Here is an 18,383-nt window from a genome sequence, read left to right as displayed (position 1 = left end):
GAGGAATGCTTTACTGGTGTGGGAGGTATCAAATGGATTTCGCTGTCCTCGCAGACATTCCTCTGAACTGCTTTGTGACAACAACTGAATTTCTCCAGAACTCTTCCCACTTTTCCTTTATATTTTACCCACAGTGTGGTGACATTCAATACAATATAAAAATATAAGTTACTAGCAAGATTCCCGTGCTTCGCTACGGTATTATAATGAAATTTATAATTGAATGCTTATCGTTTTATATATAATCCGACGAAATTCACGATCTGACTCGTTTTCTGAGAAAATCCGCCAAAAATTCGTGATCTGACTCGTTATCTGAGAGATTACGGCTAAGTTCCTCCCATTTTTCAACCTTTCTTTCCAAAAATCGTTTTCGTACTTCCCGGGCTAGGTCCAGGTATTTCACCCGGTCAGTTGGGTCCCTAAATCTTTGCCATATTTTCCTATAAGCATTTTTAATAAGTATCAAATCCTTGAGGAGATGTGGCGTGGTGTCGTCATCGGTGCCTTGGCGGTACTGAACCCGCGGCCGGACTGCAATCGTAGTCATTACCCGGCCAAGACCTGTTTCCAGCGCGGACCACATATTTTGACGACGGTCCAGAACATTATTATTATTATTATTATTATTATTATTATTATTATTATTATTATTATTATTATTATTATTGATGTTCTGGACCCCAAAGCAGGATGCAAGACCGTTACTTAGTGGTAAATTACATCTGCTGCCATTGTCATTACAGACAATATGACCAGCACCATCGTCGCGCGTAGTCAAGAGCGCGAGATTTCTGGCGACACGTGCGATTTCTGGCGATACATCCGTGCATTATTGACCTTATTATAGAGGTGAACAATTGCAGGGTCAATGTCATTCCTATCGTTTATTTCAAATGTGTTAAATTTTTATTTATGTGCCAGGAGAATCTACTGTAATCTAACTTTATGTTCTCCAAAGGAAAATATGGCTCTTTAAAACGAACCCAGGAAAGATTAAAAATGATCAGGTTATGATCAGAATAAGTACATTATGAACAGTAAAATCAATAAGTCTCAACTCCTTTTTCACCACACCGCCGTGAAGTTGATTTACCCCCCTCCCTCCCTCCCTCCCTCCCAAAAAAAGAAGGCATGTTTCTTTATGTTTAAAGGAGATTCCAAGTACCAATGTTCACGCCTGTTACCTTCATTTCTGGGATATAAGTATCCCCATAAAAATAATTAATCTTTTTCACTTCCTTTAACACCCCACCCCCTCTCAAGTGAATTTTCCGGCAAAAAATACTTGTTTCTTTAATAGTAACATATCTTCTAAATACCAATTATCACGACTCTAACATCTTCAGTTTTTGAGATATGTCTCCTCATAAAAGGAATTCAACTCATTTTCACCTCCGCCCCCAAGAAGATTTCTCCCAAAAAACGCGTTTTTTCGTTTTTAAAGGAGATCCAAATACCAATTTTCACGTCTGTAACAACATTAGTTTTTATTAGAAGTAAGTGTCCTTTAACAATTAATTCAATTAATTTTTCAATTCTTTCACCTCCCCCCACCACGTGTTTTTTTAATTTTAAAGCAATTTCCAAATACCAATTTTGACGTCTGCAAAATCTTTAGTTTTTGAGATAATAGAATCCTCATACAAATAATTCAGCTCATTTTTCAATTCCGCCCCCCCCCCCTTTAGGTGGATTTCCGAAAACAAAAAATACGTATTTCTTTATTGTTAAGGGAGATTCCAAATGTAAATTTGAGATATCAGTATCCTAATTAAAAGAATTCAACCCCATTTCAGTCACCTCCACCCAAGTGGTTTTACAAAAAACAAAAAAAATGCATGTCTCTTTATTTTTAAAGGAGATCCCAAATACCAATTTTCAGGTCTGTAATATCTTCAGTTTCTGGGATATAAGTATCCTCATTAAAGGCATTCAACCCCATTTTCACCTCTTTTCTCCCCTCCTATTGGAATTTTCCGAAAACAAAAAATACGTGTTTCTTTATTTTTAAAGGAGATCCCAAATACCAATTTTCAGGTCTGTAATATCGTCTGTTTCTGAGATATAAGTAACCTCACTTAAGGCATTCAACCCGGTTTTCACCCTTTTCACCCCTCCTATTGGGATTTTCCGTAAACAAAAAATATGTGTTTCTTTGTTTTAAAAGGGGATTCTAAATGCCAATTTTTACATCTGTAAACTTTAAAAGTTTTGAGATATAGATACACCCATTTTAAAAATTCACCTCCCACTTTTCACGCCCCCATTAATTGGATTTTCCAAAAACAGAAAAAATACGTGTTTCTTTGTTTTTAAAGGAGATCCCAAATACCAATCTCCAGGTCTGTAATATCTTCAGATTCTCAGATATAAGTATCCTCATTAAAGGCATTCAACCCCATTTTCACCCCTACTAGTGGGATTTTCCGAAAACAAAAAATACGTATTTACTTATTTTTTAAGGTGATTCTACATACCAATTTTTACATCTATAAACTTTTAAAGTTTTGAGATATGGATACACTCATTTTAAAATTTCACCCCCCTCTTCACCCCCTTAGCGATGGAATAACAAAAAATCCTCCATTAGCGAGCACCTACATTGTACTATAAATGTATCCTTTTACCGGGCGAGTTGGCCGTGCGCGTAGAGGCGCGCGGCTGTGAAGCTTGCATCCGGGAGATAGTAGGTTCGAATCCCACTATCGGCAGCCCTGAAAATGGTTTTCCGTGGTTTCCCATTTTCACACCAGGCAAATGATGGGGTTGTACCTTAATTAAGGCCACGGCCGCTTCCTTCCAACTCCTAGGCCTTTCCTATCCCATCGTCGCCATAAGACCTATCTGTGTCGGTGCGACGTAAAGCCCATAGCAAAAAAAAAAATGTATCCTCAAAATTTCATTTCATTATGTCCAGTAGTTTTGGCTCGGAGATGATGAATCAGTCAGTCAGTCAGTCAGTCAGTCAGTTAGTCAGTCAGTCAGTCAGGACAAGTTATTATATATATATATATAGATAATTAGATCGTATCGTGCATCGTGCGTACATTTTGTATTTCATAAACACTTTAACTGTCTTTATAAACATTCCGTTATAAGATTCGGTTAAAGGGATTTTCGGTTAACAGATTTTTACTGTATTTTCAATTCCCTGTGATCTTTCCAGATGGGGGTTTACTTGCAGATTGTAGAAGGAAATCACTTCTAGGATTAACCCACTTCGCTTTTCATTTATTCATTCATAGCCGAATTAATCCTGACAGAGAGCCTCACACCAGTCCTACAGCCAGGAAATCTGGGCAGGCTAACCCGTAGACAACGGCACTGGCTTGAGAATGTTTCTCAGATGATAGAATGCTAACTTTCTGAACCCTAGATACGGATTCAAACCTTGCTTAATCCGGTCGATTGAAAGTGCTCGAATACGTCAGCCTCGTATCGGTAGATTTTCCGGCAAATAAAATAACATCCGGCACCTCAGTGTTTCCAGGAAACGTTCAAGTAGTTAGTGGTCCGTAAAACCAGTATTATTATTATTATTATTATTATTATTATTATTATTATTATTATTATTATTATTATTGTTATTGCACATACTGTTGCTACCGATCCTATGAGATAGACTATATATCTGCTGATTATGTAGTGAAAATGAACACCTACAACCTGTTTTCTAGTCAATAAGCGGGTCAGGGATGGAATGAATGAAGCCCCCGTCTTGCGGCGTGGATAGGAATTGTGCCGGCTGCCAAGGCCTGTCTCACTCCTCTGGGGCAATGATTAAAGTCTGACAGATGAAATGAAATGATAATGGAGAGTGTTGCTGGAATGAAATATGACAGGGTAAACCGGAGTACCCGGAGAAAAACCTGTCCCGCCTCCGCTTTGTCCAGCACAAATCTCACATCGAGTGACCGGGATTTGAACCACGGAACCTAGCGGTGAGAGGACGACGCGCTGCCCCCTGAGCCACGGAGGCTAGCTGGTTATGTAGTATTTACCTCAAATTAAAGTTGAGGCTAATGTTGCAAATAGGAGAAGAGTATAAATAATAATAATAATAATAATAATAATAATAATAATAATAATAATAATAATAATAATCTTCGATAGGTTTACTTGTATTAATTAGCCCTTTGGGACAAAACTCTGGCATCTGGGCACCTCCGAAAACCTTATGATGTATCTAGATTCTGGGACATAAAATCAATAACATTACACCTTTTTTTCAGCTTCTCCCATTTATATCTAGGGTCATTAGAGCCAACTGGCCCACTTCCGGCCGGGGATTTAAGGCCTGATGACCTTCCTCACACTGAAATCAATAACATTATTATTATTTATTATATTTTTAATAATCTTCGCTTTTATAAGCTATAAAAGGAAAACGAGGAATTAGACAGCGTTAGAAAAAGGAAGGAAGATTTTGCAGAAGTGAAGAAAAGGGCACAAGATCGAGAGATATGGAGGTCACAGCCATGACTGGAGCAGAACAACCTATGATGATGATGATGATTTATAAGCTATATAGTTCCGTGGTAAATCACGCCGGTTACTCATATCGACTAAGTCCACTTAATCATCGGTTTACTTGTATTATCCTTGCACACCGCAAGTGCAATGACACGGGCAGAAATAGCCGTCGCATTCATGTAACCTCAAAGTCAGTGCTATCACCTTTCCCACATCAATTGACCAGAACATGAATCCGCCTTCGAGCGTCTTACTGTTCCTCCTAAATGAGGAATGGCCCTCTGTACGGCATATGAGGACAAGGTCATTGCGTGCCGCTTGTCTGTCAGGTACTTCCTCTCTTTTTTTTCCCGTTCCCCGTCTTGCGCATGGTCGAGCATTCCTACTACTCAACGCACACCAGCACAGATTTGCCTTCCCTCACTGGTGGTTTGGACTTGGACGGACACACGTGGAAGGTGTACTACAAATTTATTTCGAAGACCGGTTCTTTACATAACACACCGTCATCCCCTCCAGGCTATGCACCAGTCAGTCGTAGTGAACGCGGACGCTCGCTGTACCTCCGGACGTATTTTATTCGTCGCTATCTTGCTTTTCTAAGCTATCCCTTATCTTATCACATTCAGATTTATTTACTGATTTCCGTATCATCCTTTTTTCCTCGAATAGAGCACGCGTTCACATCTCTTCAAAACACTCTCAAAAATGATTAATATTTGTGAAAAGGTCATGTAACATAAACTGTGTGTTCGTATGGTTTTAGTGAACTGATATTCTGTTACTATAATTAAGTGTAAGTGTTAATTATCGGAAAGCGGTACATTTTATATCCGAAAAATGACAAGAAGTGACGATCAAGAATCTGCCCCGTTGTTGGATGCAGCCCCAAATAGTACATCCAAGCCGAAGAAATCGACTTACAATTCAATGTCTTACGTAAGTATCCATTTGTTGGATTTCAGTTTCAATTATTATTTTTAATGGGATTACCGGTTGGATCTATTGGTTACGGTAACTGCTATGCGTTTAACAAGATCAGCTTCTTTTTGGTTTTATCTGGATGTACAAAGTTTTATTTATGTGCCTGGAGATAAGATGAGAACCGGCATTCCTGTATTTTCATGCAGGTGCATTGGTTACTCAAAGAGTCCATATTATTATTATTATTATTATTATTATTATTATTATTATTATTATGATTATTATTATTATTATTGAAAAGGCGAAGTTTTACGTAACTGAAAGATACCAGTGAATGAAGAACGCGTGAGTGTTGTTACGTAACTTGATGTCCTGAAGAAAGAAGCATTCTAGAAGTCCTATTTCTGTTACGTAACCGTTCGTTTCGGAATTGCACGTGGTTTACGTATACACTTATAACATTGGTCTTATCAATGAATGATTCATTCTTATTACACTACTGTACCTGTTATCAGTACGTGGACTAATATCCCATTATGGCACGAGTTTCTGCTACTGAACTAAGTCATCTATCTTGAGTTCAGTCTCGTAGCGGTTTACTGGAGGTCAATCATCTCTTATTCTTAGCGAGTTTATTGCCTAAATTCAAAGAGTAACATTCTGCGCTGCATTTCATAGCGAATATCTTGCAGAAATAATGGGGATGAAAGGGGGATATTGATTATTCCTGGCACACCTCTTCTCAGAAATCTGGAGCCAAACAAGGATATCTGATCTCATTCGTTCCTACGTAAAAAACGTGATTTGTAATACAGTAGTCGCAAGTGATAACCGGTACTGAAAAGCCGTATCTTACCAAGACTTGAGCTAGAGGGGGCTTCCTATCACTTACCAAAATACTTAAAAACCCTATTATGACCTTCTTGAAGCAATGCACTGTTTTTATATTCTCTCTACCGAGCTCGATAGCTGTAGTCGCTTAAGTGCGGCCAGTATCCAGTAATCGGGAGATAGTGGATTCGAGCCCCACTGTCGGCAGCCCTGAAAATGGTTTTCCGTGGTTTCCCATTTTCACACCAGGTAAATGCTGGGGCGGTACCTTAATTAAGGCCACGGCCGCTTCCTTCCACTTCCTAGGCCTTTCCTATCCCATCGTCGCCATAAGACCTATTTGTGTCGGTGCGACGTAAAGCAAATAGCAAAAAAAAAAAATATATATATATATATTCTTTCTCTCTTGACGACCTGCTTCCTGGATCAATACATCAAAGGGTATTATTAAGTAAGAAATTCATGAAGAATTCGTTTGCTTAGTGTAGAATGTTCGCTAAATCATGTCATTTTACATAAGCCATTGTTATTATTTTATTTTAATCTTAGTAACTTCATTTCATTCCCCTGTAATTTTTTTTCCTTTTAGCAATATTTGAGATAATTACACTAACTCCTTATTAATCAACACCATAGCTCCTTATTGCAACCAAGTTGACCAGTATCATTGTTTTTAATATTTAAGGTTAACCACTGTGTTATTTTATGTAGTTTATGTGTATAATGCTGAAGTGTATGCTCTTCAGTTTTCAAGCTTCAGAATTTAGTTCAATTTCCTCCCTTTTTTTCTGTAATAATAGTTCTGTGTATTGTTTCCAGTGTAGGCCTAGATCCTACATAAAGGGGTTCATTAGCCTCAGTGGCAAATTCTACCCAATAAATTCAATTCGCTCCCTCACACACACAGATGATTTAAGCTAGTTTTATTTACAGTGTTATAATGTGATCAGCTAATTTGGAAGATTACAGGTAAAATATTTCGAAGGCATTGATCGGTTGAATTCCGTAATTGGTTAAGCGCTGGCCTGGAGATTGTGGCATCGAAACCCAACACGGTCAGTGCATATTTCATATTTCTGAAATTGCGACTGGCCCGTGTTAATAGATTGACTGGCACTTCGGCCTCTCTCAAGTCCGATATAGTAGTATTAAATTCGTAGTATATATGTATTAGTTGTGTAAGTGGGTGGAGAAGGAGATATGGAAAGAGCAAGAGCAACCACATTCATGAATATAAGAATGCAGGTGCATTGCTTACTCAACGAGTCCATATTATTATTATCAACATTTTACTTACAGTTTACTTACAGCCAAGAGTATTCAATTAAAAACAAATTGAAATAATAATAATAATAATAATAATAATAATAATAATAATAATAATAATAATAATAATAATAATAATAATAATGCATTTCTACCCCTTAGTTCCGTTTTTCGTGATACGGGGTCGAAGATGAGTTGAGATGAATTTATATGGCATACTTTTACGGCCGAATGCCCTTTCTGATGCCAGCCTCAGTTGAGGAGCTAATGAAGATGAAATGAATGATGGTGAACGAATTTGGTGGTGGGGGTAAAAGGAATCGGCTGTGGCCTATAGGAACTGCCCCGGCATTTACCTTGAAGTAAAAATGGTAAACCACAGAAAAAAAATTCTCAGGACGGTCGACGGTGGGGTTCGAATCCACGCGTCTCCCGAATGCAGAGCTTGGCTCCATAGTCGTAGCGCGTTAACAGGCGCGGCCACTCCGCTTGGAAATAATAATAGTTTTACGTCCCACCAACTACTTTTACTGTCCCGCAAGAGTTGTTTTTAGTCACCAGTAAATCTTTCGACACGACGCTGTCATATTTGAGTACCTTCAAATACTATAGGACTGAGCCGGGGTCGAACCCGCCAAGCTGAGCTCAGAAGACCAGCGCCATAACGACTGAGTTACTCAGACCAACAAATTACAGTCATTTGTCTTGCATACCTAATCAATTTCGAACAGTCTTCACAAAGTATTGTTGAAGATGCATTCTTAGAGCAAAACTGTGTTATTTTCTTCCTTCCTTTTTTTTTTTTTTTTTGCTAGGGGCTTTACGTCGCACCGACACAGATAGGTCTTATGGCGACGATGGGATAGGAAAGGCCTAGGAGTTGGAAGGAAGCGGCCGTGGCCTTAATTAAGGTACAGCCCCAGCATTTGCCTGGTGTGAAAATGGGAAACCACGGAAAACCATCTTCAGGGCTGCCGATAGTGGGATTCGAACCTACTATCTCCCGGATGCAAGCTCACAGCCGCGCGCCTCTACGCGCACGGCCAACTCGCCCGGTCCTTCCTTCCTTCCTTCCTTCCTTCCTTCCTTCCTTCCTATATGGAGGGTCAAGCCGCACTCCACCGACAAAATTTCGGAAGTTGTTCTGGGATATCTTTTGAGTATACCCGTGATCTCCGGTGGCTCGCATTTCGTTTGGTTTGTTGCCCCAGTCAGCTTTGTACCTGTATTGCACTGAAAATAATACGTGCTGGTTCTTGACAAACGCCGGGGTGTCGGAATTTTTCCCGCAGGAGTTATTTAATGTGCCGCAAGCCAACGATGCCGTCATTATGGTGGTCGACATTTTGAACAATACCTGTAAGGGAGCAGTTCTGCATTTGTTACGTACTGTACTCTACAGTACACTGACAGGAAAGATTGAACGTACTGTAACAAAAAGTGTGCGTGTTTCGTGTGAGGGTTGTTGCATTTCTCTGCGTTTCGTGTTGTACGTTTTTGTTATTGCGTAGTATAGGCTTTTTCACTGATATGAAGGTATTTTCACAGAAATAAGGATGATTGGGATAAAAATCCGAATAATTCGTAATTACATTATTACTCTGTTTTTTTCCTACTGGCTTTACGTCGCACCGGCACACATAGGTCTTATGGCGACGATGGGATAGGAAAGGCCTAGTAGTTGGAAGGAGGTGGCTGTGGCCTTCATTAAGGTACAGCCCCAGCATTTGCCTGGTGTGAAAATCGGAAACCATGGAAAACCATCTTCAGGGCTGCCGACAGTGAAATTCGAACCCACTCTCCCCCGGATGCAAGCTCACAGCCGCGCGCCCCTAACCGCACGGCCAACTCGCCCGGTTTATTACTCTGTAAGGATCAACCGAAGACCACGGGTCCCTTATAGCAATATAACTCGGAACAACCTCCGAAAGTTCATCGCTGGAGTTCGGGTTCATCCTGTAGAAACGTGTTTTATTTAAAATATAATTTTCAGAAATGTTCATTATCTTTAAACTAGCTTAATTACGTACACGTATTCGTAAAATAAATTGAAACCCTTTTTCGTAGGCACTGTTACTACATCATCAATTCACAAGCATCATATCAGTCAGTTTCTAATCCATGTGAATAAGCATTTGATTTCCTAGAAATATCAGTATAATACAGAACGATCTTCTATAACCCGAAACCGGCAAAAAAGGAAATGCCGTTAAAGGGATGTTTCAGCACCAGTCAATGGGAGGAGTGTATGGGCATGTATCAAAGTTATGAAAAGAAAGAAAAAAAATAGTTTAACGGAACCGTTGATATCGAGGCCTTGGTACAGGACCTCCAGTTCCACCTGGAAACCAAAGAGTCGTAATTGTTCAGTTGAAAAATCCCAGTTACAACAGCATAATAATTAAGGTTGTCTGACAGGTCTCCTTCTCCCTGAAATGCAAGCACCCTGCCATTAAGGAGTTCCTAGCTCCTAATGAAGGTAACACCAGTTTCATCCAATCCTCATTCTCGTACACTGCCATTCAATTGCGATTTTTACGTATTGCGGTAGAACCAAACCATTAAATCAATCTGTTGTTAGCCCTTCGCCTGTACCCTAGGTTTCGGACGGCTTCTGTTGAAGGTGCACTTATTCCTTGGACTGACTGTACGTCTCGGACGAAGGTGGTTGGCACTGGCCTACTTCTGTCAAAAAATATTACTGGTAGATGATACAAAAAAAAAATATGAAGGTTGTATTCGAACATTCTCACAGGCAGCACTACGACAAATTTAATTTTTATAACATGTGGATCATGAGCCTATTAAATGAAAATTCACTCACATTTTCTTTTCGTTTTAATAATAATTTACCTATATCCGGTTCCTTGGCTGAATGGTTAGCGTAGCAGTCTTCGACTCAGAAGGCTCCAGGTCTTTTTCTCTGTTGTGAGGCCTAGGATTTTAGCCATATTTGGCTGATTCTTTTGTCTTGGGAACTGGTTGTTTGTGTTGGTCTCAATACATACATCTTCATCAACACTCCACGCCACACTACCAACCTCTAGAGATACACGAAATAGTGAATAGGCTACATCACTCCACATACAATATTCATAAAAAAAGGGAATCCAGACGCAGAACTGGGTTTAATTCATATCCTTGGCTGAATGGTTAGCGTAGCAGACTTCGACTCACGAGGCCCTGGGTTTGATTTCCGAGCAGGCGGGAGATTCTATCCACATTTGGTTAATTCCTCTGGCTTGGGGACTTTGTATTCATCTTAATATGCACATCTTCATTAACACATCACACTACACTACCAACCACGGCAGAAACACAAAATAGTGAATATAGCCATCCACATACAACAGAATTGGCACCAAGAAAGCCATCCCGCCGTAAAACTGGAGTAATCCATATGTAGTCTAGTACCAACCACAAGTAATTGGAAAAGGGGATGAAAGAACAGTTTATTTATCAGTTAATTTGGCCTCACGGTACGAGTAGTATAGCTGTAAGCTTGCATTTGGGAGATGACTGGTTCGAGTTTCATCGTCGGCAAGTTTGAAGTTGGTTTTCCGTTTCTTACTTTTACACCATGCCGGGGCTGCTTAATTAAGGGCATGCCCGCTACCTGAAGGAGAAGAACAAGAAGAAGGAAAATAGTTATCTCCTGTCCTATCATTGTCAAAACCTATTTGTGTTAGTTCGTCGTTAAACGGATATCAAATATATACTACAGTATTGACGGTTTTAGTAGACGCTGGAGTACAGAACAGGGGTCCCTCATCGTAGCCAGCTCAAACATTCCTTGATACAGATGTTTGCAAAACGAATATTGTGGGAATTGATGGCGCAACCTTCTGCGCCGTAATCAGGTTCCTAATCTACTTCATACTCAGCCTTTCGTTTACAATGTATGGTCGATTTTTTTATAAAATTCTCATTCCACGTTTATTTCTAGGTGGTTATTACTTTCCACGTTTGAACTGAGAATGATGTTCAAATCCCGCTGTTGACAACAGCTATCCTGATACAGGTCATTCCAAGTGGGCAGCCCACGTGCTTGGCCCAGAGCAGCCTCGGGCTCTCAGGGTTGAGAGCGAACCCAGAAGGAGATAAGGATTGAGTAGGAAAGGGATGGGGCGGAGTGGGGTGTATGGACGGCACATTTTACAAGACATACAAACAATCAGCCTTTGAAGAATAATCATCAAAATAAACTGTTCTTTTTTGTGTATTTTTGTGTATTGGCAGTTTCTGATTTCATCAACTTAGTGATGTCAGGGAAAATAAATTGTTTCGGCAGAATGAATGCGTAACCCTGCTTCCAACGTAACATAAAACATGACCTGATTTTACTCATGACTGAGAATAAGGTACATAGAGCTAAATATACTAATTTGCATGCCAGTGCGTGAATACGCGGAAACTCATTTTGTTTCAAGTTCTTGTAAAATGCAAGGTGGTCACCTAGAATATTGTAATACCTATCGTTCAAGATTGTGCTACATTGAAACCTTATCAGTCCTCCTTGAAATTTGTCTGTAGACTGCTCAAAATTTACGGAAAATGGCGCCAAAGAAACGTTCAATTCTGGCGACATTTCTTCGATATTTCTAAACTGGGCAGACACGGGGTAGGGTCAGGACTCCCTAGCTCTCAAAAGCTGAGTACCGAAGGTTTGGGTATCAATCTCCAATAAAAAAATAATACATTTGCACTATCAGGAATTCTCCTAAGGGTAAAATTCTGTGTATGAGGCAGGTACTGTTAGAAAGGATCACATACAGACAACCATGACGTATACAGTTGCACGGAATGAAATGTAGATCTGTTTTTGTGGAGGAAAGGGCGAAGAGCTTTACATTTCTATTGAAACCTATCTGGTATATGACGTATTAATTACCATTACTTTATCAACAAAATATCCTTCGAATTGTAAATCATAGTGAGTAAATTAAAGTAAAGTAAAGTAAAGTAAATTAAACGAACGTTTACTAGATTAGAGGAACGAATTAACTACTCGACGAAAAACCTCTTCCTCTCCTTCATCTTCTATTAACAGCTAAAAAGGAAGAACATCTTGTTCGGCGGGCTGAGTGGCTCAGATCTTAGAAGCGCTGGATTCTGAGTTCATGTTGACGGTTTCAATCCCGGCTCAGTCCAGTGGTATTTGAAAATGCCCAAATACTGTAGCCTGGTGTCGGTAGATATATTGGCATGTAAAAATATCGCCTCTGGGACATAATTCCTGCACCTCGGGGTCTCCGAAAACCTTTAGAAGTGGATTGTAAGACCAATAATATTATTAGCAACAACATTTTGTTTATCCTCCAAGTTAATTTATTCTTTCTTCACTCCGTGTCCGGGTAGAATATACGAACGAATATCAAAATATTTCTTTTCCTGTCCTATTTCAAATTTGTAAGGGATATGTTCACCAAAGCGTGCTTCTATGGTGGAATATTAATGTGGTGTGTATTTATTGATAATAATAATAATAATAATAATAATAATAATAATAATGGCGTATGGCCGTCTAGTAAACGGCCTATACACGACCCGCATGTCTGTAAGGATGGGGTCCTACATAAGATAACTTCTAGTGATGAAGACGACACACACGTCCAGTCCCCGAGCCATACGAATTAACCAATTAAGGTTAAAATTCCTGTTCCGGTCGGAAATCGAACCCGGGCACCCCTGGAAGACCAGAACGCTAACTTTAGCCATGGGAAAAGATATGTATTAAGAAGAATGCAAACACCCAGCTTCGGAACCAGAGGAATTAACCAGACGCGGCTAAAATCCCCAACGCAGCTGTGAATCGAACCCGAGGCCCTCTGAACCGAATACCACTATACTGAACATTCAGCCAAGGAGTCGGACGAACACAAAATACCTCATCAGTTAGTAATATTTCTGAGAAATTCTCGCTACTTTCGCGACCATTTACGTGAACATGCACCCCGATCTGGTTAATTCAGCGCGTTAGAGAGCCAGCCATTGTGACGAATTGTGACTCAAAATAAGAATGAGACTTCAGGGTTCCCTTTTTGTTGAGATTTGCTTAGTATTTTGTCATATTCTATTTCTTCTTCACTATATTTCTTGAATGGCTGGTCCCGCGGTCTAGGGTTAGCGTTTAAGGTTTACCGGTGGTCCCGGGTTCGATTCTCGGAGAGGTCAGGGATTTTTACATGGATCTAAGGGCTGGTTCGATTTTCACACCAGGCAAATGCTGGGGCTGTACCTTAATTAAGGCCACGGCCGCTTCCTTCCAACTCCTAGGCCTTTCCTATCCCATCGTCGCCATAAGACCTATCTGTGTCGGTGCTACGTAAAGCCCCTAGCAAAAAAAGGGCTGGTTCGAGGACCACTCAGCCTACGTGCGAACAATTGAGGAGCTATCTAACGGTGATATAGCAACTCCGGTCTAGAAAGCCAAGAACAACGGCCGAGAGGGTTCATTACGCCAATCATGCATCCCCTCGTAATCTGCTGGCATATGGGTTGAGCAGCGGTCACTTGATAGAGTTGTAGCACCGTGAGTTTTTTATGTTTCTTGAACGACGCCGTGAATCTATAAATCTTTGCATTAGTATTGTCTTAACATAAATTATAGGTAATGTTGAGATTGCCATGAATATCAGAATCAAATCGTAGACTGTTTTTGTGTAAAAAGGACACGTTCATATACGGAACTGGGAAGTCAAAATTCAACAGTTTCTCCCTGGGTCCCAACGATGTTAGAAGGCCGTTTTGAATGTCCACCTCCGTCACTCACTTCAGGAAAATGCCCAGATTATACCTCATTTCAAGACCCACTCCTTTTTTCCTATATTGAATTCAAATATTGAATTTATATGCAAAAGCACGATAGCCGGCTGACATTATCACAGGCTTCCCACCAAGGTGGCCGAGGTTTGAATCCCGGAGCATGCACGTAGGAACATTGAAATAAAATGTCGCGTCACTGTGGTTCTGATTCTTCGTAAATGTGAAGGTTGCATGGCTATGATTATTATTATATCAATAGTCACGTGCAGCTACAAGCTTCCTTTGCTTACCTTTCAATTTGGTTGCATACACTGATATAAATTTCTATTACACATACGAAATAAATATATAGGCCTATTAAATTGATTCTCGCTATAGTTCCCACTCCCATGTGAAGCAGCAGTAAAATATTGTGGAAGTGTATATTTCCACCGATGCTAAACTGCTAAACATACCTGTCAGGACGGTGTAAATGGAGTTTCCGTTTTTTAGTTGGCGTTTAGCTTGATTGAGTCCTACAGTAAGTGGTCGGTCCCGATTCCTACAACATTGACGGGTACTGACCAGCATTGACCAGTTCTGTAAGAGCAGTCTCCGAGAACAAGGCTGGTCTGAAGAAAAGAAATTCAATGGACTTTCCTTTTTAATATTTGATTGTGTCTGACTGAACTTTATCACGTGTCTAATGAATACACATAGGCCTATATTGTTCCAGGAGGCAAATTCAATGCTATACATCTAGGTAGATGGTCACTGACAGCTACAGGGGCACAACTTCCTTAGCATTTAGTAGGGAATCCAGTTTATATCGAGGTTACTGGTTCAAGTAGCCTCTTCCATGAACACTACGTGGGGGCATCATTTTGTTAGGGGATGTTTTGGGGAAAGATATTATAATTTTTTTTTTGCTAGGAGCTGTACGTCGCACCGACACAGATAGGTCTTATGGCGACGATAGGATAGGAAAGGCCTAGGAGTTGGAAGGATGCGGCCGTGGCTTTAATTAAGGTACAGCCCCAGCATTTGCCTGGTGTGAAAATGAGAAACCACGGAAAACTATCTTCAGGGCTGCCGATAGTGGGATTCGAACCTACTATCTCCCGGATGCAAGCTCACAGCCGCGCGCCTCTACGCGCACGGCCAACTCCTCGCCCGGTAAAGATATTAATATGGCCCAAGGTACAATAATGGCGATAATACTAAATATTTACTGCCGTCTGCGGGGTCAGTTGAGTCTCGATATAAACCAGCATTCCATTGCAGTATAAATAACATATCATAATATTTTATTTACTATTTAGTTTTCGTCGCACCGACATGGACAAGTCTATTGGCAACGATGGGATAGAAAGGATTAGGACCGGGAAGGAAGTGATAGTGATTATAATTAAGATATAGCCCCAGCACGTACCTATTGTTAAAGTGGGAAACCACGTAAAACCATATTCAGAGCTGTCGAAGGTGGGGTCCGAACCCATTATCTCCCGAATGTAAACTCGAAGCTGCGTGTCAAAAATCGCGTAGCCTGCTCGCTCGGTGACACACAATCATTACGAAACCACCCAGGCTACTTATAATGGAAAATTTACTGTACTTAACCAATATAATAGTGTATGTTAACATACAAACATCAATTCATTTTTTTACTTCTGTTTGACTGTGTTCTATTTTCGAACAATCGAACTGTACTGAAATACTTATTTATATCTTACAGTCTATCACAATGCGTTTTGCTTGTGCTGTAGTCTGGAATTCAGTGTTTATTTACACCTTCCAGCTATTCTGAACGCGTTATCTCTCTTGTTTAGAGTTCGTCACACACTTCATTCCTCCCTACATTATTTAAAAAAGTGGATAAAAAAAATAAGAACAAATTATTTCAAGTTTTCAGTATAAAATCATAATTATTAACTGTCTTAGCACCACACAGTTTGTTCGTGGACCACACCGAACACGTCCTTCTCAGGTAGTGGACTCACCTGTTTTATTGTTTACTTGACGTAGGCGTACGGTTTTACCCGAAACAACGTGACATTGTCTAATTTTGTTCCGCATACTGTACGGCCTGTAAACCGTACAATGAATATTCCGTTTTTCAGAAAAAAATCTTAAAATATCATAGACCGTAGTACAGTCATTAGAATGTGGGTGGTTATGATCAAAGAGTACAAAATATCACTTACTCTTTAATAATAGATCTTACTGCAGCCAGTGACCATACAGATGTAAGATCATGTTACACGAGGTAATCATCATCATCATCTGTTTACCCTCCAGGTTCGGTTTTTCCGTCGGACTGAGCGAGGGATCCCACCTCTACCGCCTCAAGGGCAGTGTCCTGGAGCTTCAGACTCTCGGTCGGGGGGATACAACTGGGGAGTATGACCAGTACCTCGCCCAGGCGGCCTCACCTGCTATGCTGAACAGGGGCCTTGTGGAAGGATGGGAAGATTGGAAGGGATAGGCAAGGAAGAGGGAAGGAAGCGGCCGTGGCCTTAAGTTAGGTACCATCCCGGCATTCGCCTGGAAGAGAAGTGGGAAACCACGGAAAACCACTTCCAGGATGGCTGAGGTGGGAATCGAACCCACCTCTACTCAGTTGACCTCCCGAGGCTGAGTGGACCCCGTTCCAGCCCTCGTGCCACTTTTCAAATTTCGTGGCAGAGCCGGGAATCGAACCCGGGCCTCCGGGGGTGGCAGCTAATCACGCTAACCACTACACCACAGAGGCGGACTACACGAGGTAATATCAAGTAATTTGCGTTTTTTTAAATATTTAGTCCGTTTTATGTCTTACAGAAGTCTGTTAGTGAGCTTCCTATGTTTTTGCACCCCATTACATGGTCATCATCATCATCATCATCTGTTTACCCTCCAGGGTCGGCTTTTCCCTCGGACATAGCGAGGGATCCCACCTCTACCGCCTCAAGGGCAGTGTCCTGGAGTTTCAGACTCTTGGTCGGGGATACAACTGGGGAGAATGACCAGTACCTCGCCCAGGCGGCCTCACCTGCTATGCTGAACAGGGGCCTTGTGGAGGGATGGGAAGATTGGAAGGGATAGGCAAGGAAGAGGGAAGGAAGCGGCCGTGGCCTTATGTTAGGTACCATCCCGGCATTCGCCTGGAGGAGAAGTGGGAAACCACGGAAAACCACTTCCAGGATGGCTGAGGTGGGAATCGAACCCACCTCTACTCAGTTGACCTCCCGAGGCTGAGTGGACCCCGTTCCAGCCCTCATACCACTTTTCAAATTTTGTGGCAGAGCCGGGAATCGAACCCGGGCCTCTGGGGGTGGCAGCTAATCACGCTAACCACTACACCACAGAGGCGGACCCATTACATGGTATCGGTCGTAATTTGACCCACATAGCTCCCATTTGCACTTGTCTTCTGGGTTATGGTATTTCTCTGTTGTGTATAGTCGGTGGTGAAATCCATGGACCGCTGTTCTCGTAATGATGTGTCGTAGGTCGTATCTTGCTTCATTCCAGTCCTTGTAGATCATCGCATGCAATTCATTCTGTCTTATTTGGAAAAATATCAGAATTGTGCCGTGAAAGCGTGAAGGAAATGTCTCCGAAAAATATCGTCGTTAACTTCAAGCAGGCTATACACAACGCTGTTCAATTTGTTTAGCCTTCTGCAGAAAGCCAACGGCCGTAGCCGTGTTGAAACACCGGATCCCGTGAGATCTCCGAAGTTAAGCAACATTGGGCGTGGTCAAAATTTGGATGGGTTGCCACGCGCTGTTGGTGGGGGTAAGGGAATGGAAGAGCGGCAAGGAACTGGCCACCCTACCGCACGTAAACTACGGCTCTGGCACACCTCTGAGGAGGTTCGGACCTGCCTTTGGGCAGAATATACCCTTACCTTACCTCTTCAGAGAGGTAAATTTTACTCTTCACTTTCTCCTTTCTATACGTACAGTGGTATGAAAGGAAAGTATTGTGATAGTGAAATTTGGCCTGTACGTTAAGGTGCCGAATATCTCCAAACTACTTTTTTGTACTTTAATGGGTATCATGGCTCGAGATATTTACCAAACTTAGTGTAACTGTGAAAATAATTTAAATATCATATAGGGATTTAGTTATATTTTCATATTGCCGTTTTCATCTTA

At 41.1% G+C, this 18,383-nt stretch overlaps 1 protein-coding gene across 1 annotated transcript in view; it reads left to right on the top strand.

Moving 5' to 3' along the window:
- Positions 1-4,918: 4,918 nt before the first annotated feature.
- Positions 4,919-18,383, top strand: part of LOC136864439 (protein white) — a 286,015-nt gene continuing 272,550 nt past the window's right edge. The window contains exon 1 of the mRNA XM_067141436.2: positions 4,919-5,415. Coding sequence (XP_066997537.2) covers positions 5,317-5,415 — 99 coding nt within the window. The 5' untranslated portion in view covers positions 4,919-5,316. The remainder of the gene's footprint in view (positions 5,416-18,383) is intronic.

This window comes from Anabrus simplex, chromosome 2, assembly GCF_040414725.1.
Source record: "Anabrus simplex isolate iqAnaSimp1 chromosome 2, ASM4041472v1, whole genome shotgun sequence".
NCBI classification, from domain to species: Eukaryota; Metazoa; Arthropoda; class Insecta; order Orthoptera; family Tettigoniidae; genus Anabrus; species Anabrus simplex.
This window is presented reverse-complemented; position numbering and strand designations above follow the sequence as displayed.